Here is a 4,064-nt window from a genome sequence, read left to right as displayed (position 1 = left end):
AGGGGCAGCAGGAGACAGCAATCCACCCCCACCATCATGAACCTCCAAAAGGTATGTATTCCATGTAGTGATAATAGAGTCAAATCAAACATTGATTTGTAGATCTGCACAGGCTAAATAATGTTTTGTGATCTGACAGCTTAACACTAATGATAGTAAGTAAAAACACTACATGGAATGTAGGCTTGTGCCCTAGAGCCAAAACTGCATCCCAGCTGTGTTGTGTATTGCTTATGAAGTGCAGTATTCACTCTCCCCTTTTAAACTGATCTGTTAAATCTGTTAAATCTCTTGAATCATAGATGTATGTATCTTTATTTTAGGTGTCTTGAGGAAGCCAAAGGCAGGAAGAAGAGACAACAACCAAATAAAACATTTTAAAATGCTTGAATGCATGAAATACTTTATAATTTGAAGTGATTATCAGAGACTCATCCCATGAGCAAATAGCAAATGTTATTTTCCTGATTGAGCATAAAGTGGATGTATTTACAAGAGTCTACTAATGTAAACAGCGACCACTTATTATGTCATGACAAGGTGAGATGGTCTGATAGTGAGCCCAGATGTTCCTGCCATGGCAGCCATCCAAATCAATTATTCCACTCTCAGCACAAATTCAATTCTCCTGCTCACATCAGAGGTGTGAACAGATAAACATCACTCTCTCCTACTTTTCCCCCAAGATGGAGCACTGCATAAAATGAGACGCGGGCACGACGAGTGAGAGGAGAGTCTGCCTGATTGGGATTGGTGTTGTTGCCCTCCCAACAGGCAAAATGGGGTTAAACACAGTGCAGATTTCCCTTGCGCAGTGACAAGTGTTCGAAAACACATCACAGATGCATACCCCCGTTGACTCTTTCTGAAAGTGAACAGTTATGTTGTTCTTGCTGTTTGATAGAGTATTTAAGCTAAAACAGAAAGACCTTTCTGAATGTATGATCTGGAACCTGGGCATTGGCCCCCTGAGGTGGTGGACTGCACTTCTGTCAGGGCCTGATGTAATTCAGACCTGGAAGACTCTTTTGGAATAAAGACCTATTGTTTTTGCTTTCACACCTGCTTGTGTGTTGAAGGTGAGAGCTTTATCACCTCAGGTGTGGGGAGGATGTCGCCTTTCTGTTTGTGTGTGTGTGTGTGTGTGTGTGTGTGTGTGTGTGTGTGTGTGTGTGTGTGTGTGTGTGTGTCACAGTCTCTTTAGAGTTGACACACTCTTTTACATCAGTCTCAAAAAACAAACTTAATTGCTGCAGACATTCGAACATTACTGCACATTTTACTGATTGTTAATTGATATCTAGAGAATTTTCCTTCAGTAATGTTAGGCCTTCTACACAGATCCACCAAAGCACAGTGCCGACCTTGCCCAGAATCTCCTGGAGCTGTTTGAGTGGGCCACACGGGCCGGAAGACGACTGTAGGAATGGGAGGTGGCCAGATCGAGCCAAGAGGAGTCCAGAATTCCTCCTACCTCTGTGTTCTTGGGCCATGGTGGAGGAAGTGAATGAGGTCTGGGTTCCTATGGTGACTCCAGTAGACTTGCTAATAACACGCTCCTCATCAGTAGCATCATCTGGGCTGCCACACTCTAGCTTATTGGATGGGAGTCCTGCGTTACAGGGAGCTGTTTAAGGGACAATGGTGGTAAGAGATTCATTGCTGTAAATCTGTTCTGGATTCTCTACTCAGTATATGAGTATATTTTCACTTATCAGCCTAATAATGTGTCACTTATCATATACAATTTTACAAAAGTAATTAAATGAAGCTAAAATTAATCTTTTAGCTATCACTCACTAGATATTAATCCATTTTTTTCAGTTTGACTACTGCTGTCATGATCAGTAATTTGTACATGATTCCAATCTAAACGGCATCAACAGCTGACCCCACTTTAGCCCCACTCCCACCCACAAAAACATCCACAGAGCGTCCGGGGGCCGTTTAGAGTGGTGCAAATGCGGGCCAGTGCTCTCTCTTATGCGGTGGGGTCGAGTACCGGGGCTGCTGCTGACGCAGAGTGGGCTGGCGACGGGCTCCTCTACTCCCGCCGCTACAGATGGCAGCCGCTCACTCAGCCCTGGATCCGCAGCACAAGATGGCTGGATTGGCTCACGTCTCCCCACCACCGTCTGCACACATTAAAGACAGCCAGCCACTCGGCACGTCAAGTCATGCACAAAAACAGAATTGTCTTAAAAGACAGCAGATTACACATTTAGCAGATTTATTAACACAGGTTAGGCCTAGGCTGGGATTAAATTAAGTTTTCACTGTGGATCCCTTGACAAAAAATCCCAATGTACAGCCAGATTTATACCATGTGCGGTAAGCCATTCACAGAAATCTGAGGATTTAAACAGATCACGCATGCCAAAGCGGAACTGTATGGGATCCTCCTTCTTGCTCATATGAAGGGGCTTTTCTTTTCTTAGCCATAACTGAACTCTGCATTAGTACTGGAGGCCCAGATTCTGTGAGTGACAGGCAGAGCTGATGTCAGTGTGGGAGAGAGACTCTGACCTGAACAGAAGGAGGCTGGGGCTCGCAGCACTCCCAGCTGAGGTGCCTGCCAGTGCAGATGGACCGGGGCTGGGACTGGGGCTCCGTGTGGGAGAGAGAGGAGCTGGGATCTGCGCAGAGCTGGAGGGCTACTTCAATCCTCCCTCGCCTCTTTGGCTTCTTGTGAGGCTTCGACTGGAGCGCAAACCACCTGCAACTCAAAACACAGTGGCATGAAGCAGAAAAATATGAAGCCACGTAATTTCATATGGGCGGTGGAATGAGCTCATACAGATACACCTTTAACCCACAGAAAAAGTGCATTTTGCCAGTACAGGGTTTAAGAAAAGCCGTCCTTCAGTCATCTGTCACGCAGAGTCACGGAGCCGAGAGAAGGCAGGAATATTATCTACATAAGCTGCAATGTAAAGATCCCATACCAGCAGAGGGAGCACAGATGCATGTGCATTATGATTCTTCCCCAGAACAAAAATCCCGTGCCCATATTTGTTTTCGTCCTGCTGCTCCCTTTGAGTGTTCCAATCAGCTTGATGCACTGACAATCCTGATGCCCTTTTTAAAAGAGTTTAGACACCTGCAGCTACACACCTTCTGCACACTCACTTTTTAACACCCCCACTCTTAAAGATGTCCTCCGTTCCCATGTTCACGCAGCCCAGGAACTTGTCAGAGAGAGGCCAGCCGGTGCACTCGTGCATGACCCGTAGGGTCACGATCGCAGTGTTGTCCAGGGCCGTAGCCAGAGGCAGGGTCACTCTGGCGTTCCACCGGGGCGAGAGAGTGTTGCACGCGGTGGCTGTGCGGTGGATGTGAAGGCCCAGCTGCAGGGTGACAAACGGATTACTGCAGCGACGGAGCCCTTTAGGGCGTAGGCCAGTGGCCCCGAAGACGGTGACCGTCAGGTGAGAGAACAGAGGCCCAAGAGGCACTGGCCCAAGCATTCTGGTGAGAAGGAGCACAATGTCAGGACAGCTACTACAGCAGTATGAATGCAATATTTACACTAGTTCTACTGCACACCGTATGTCAATATTACCACCAACAAACTTTACAAACCTTTACAGTCAGAAAAATGACGTAACCTGATTATTAGCTACTGCAACTGCAGGTCATTCATTTTACCTGTTTATTCTATCTGCTCATCCATAAGAGAAAATCCAGTGAGACCAAGTTAAAATGGTTCAGGATCCCACTTAACACAAAAAAATAAATAAAATCCTTCTTGTGATGTCACAATGATTTTATAATATATGTGTCTATCAAAGTTCTACAGATATGTGTAATGATCTTTAAACATATTTCCACTTGAGTTTGATTTTAATAAAGATAACAAGTAACAAGCAAATTCCAGCAATTACAAGCTTACGTTTGCCAAGCCAATATCTGTCACCGTCATTGTTCTGTCACATTGCTATGACTGGTGAAGTCTAATTACTTGCATAACCTTTGTTTTCAAAGTTCTTTCAGTTTCATGTAGGCTCCATGCTCGAGAAAGTTCTTTTTATGTTTGGTTAAAGGAATGTAATTAACCACATCAC

General features: G+C 45.2%; 1 protein-coding gene across 1 annotated transcript; it reads right to left on the bottom strand.

Annotated features, from left to right (window-relative positions):
- Positions 1-1,289: 1,289 nt before the first annotated feature.
- LOC143527612 (uncharacterized) lies at positions 1,290-3,804 on the bottom strand. Its single transcript, XM_077022918.1, has 5 exons — positions 3,649-3,804; positions 3,130-3,468; positions 2,527-2,716; positions 2,003-2,135; positions 1,290-1,627 (listed from the first exon to the last, which is right to left on the bottom strand). Exons 2-5 carry the CDS (start codon positions 3,465-3,467, stop codon positions 1,290-1,292), a joined length of 999 nt encoding a protein of 332 aa, XP_076879033.1. The 5' UTR covers position 3,468; positions 3,649-3,804.
- Between the last annotated feature and the right edge of the window lie 260 nt (positions 3,805-4,064).

Source organism: Brachyhypopomus gauderio, chromosome 11 (genome assembly GCF_052324685.1).
Source record: "Brachyhypopomus gauderio isolate BG-103 chromosome 11, BGAUD_0.2, whole genome shotgun sequence".
In the NCBI taxonomy this organism is placed as follows: Eukaryota; Metazoa; Chordata; class Actinopteri; order Gymnotiformes; family Hypopomidae; genus Brachyhypopomus; species Brachyhypopomus gauderio.
This window is presented reverse-complemented; position numbering and strand designations above follow the sequence as displayed.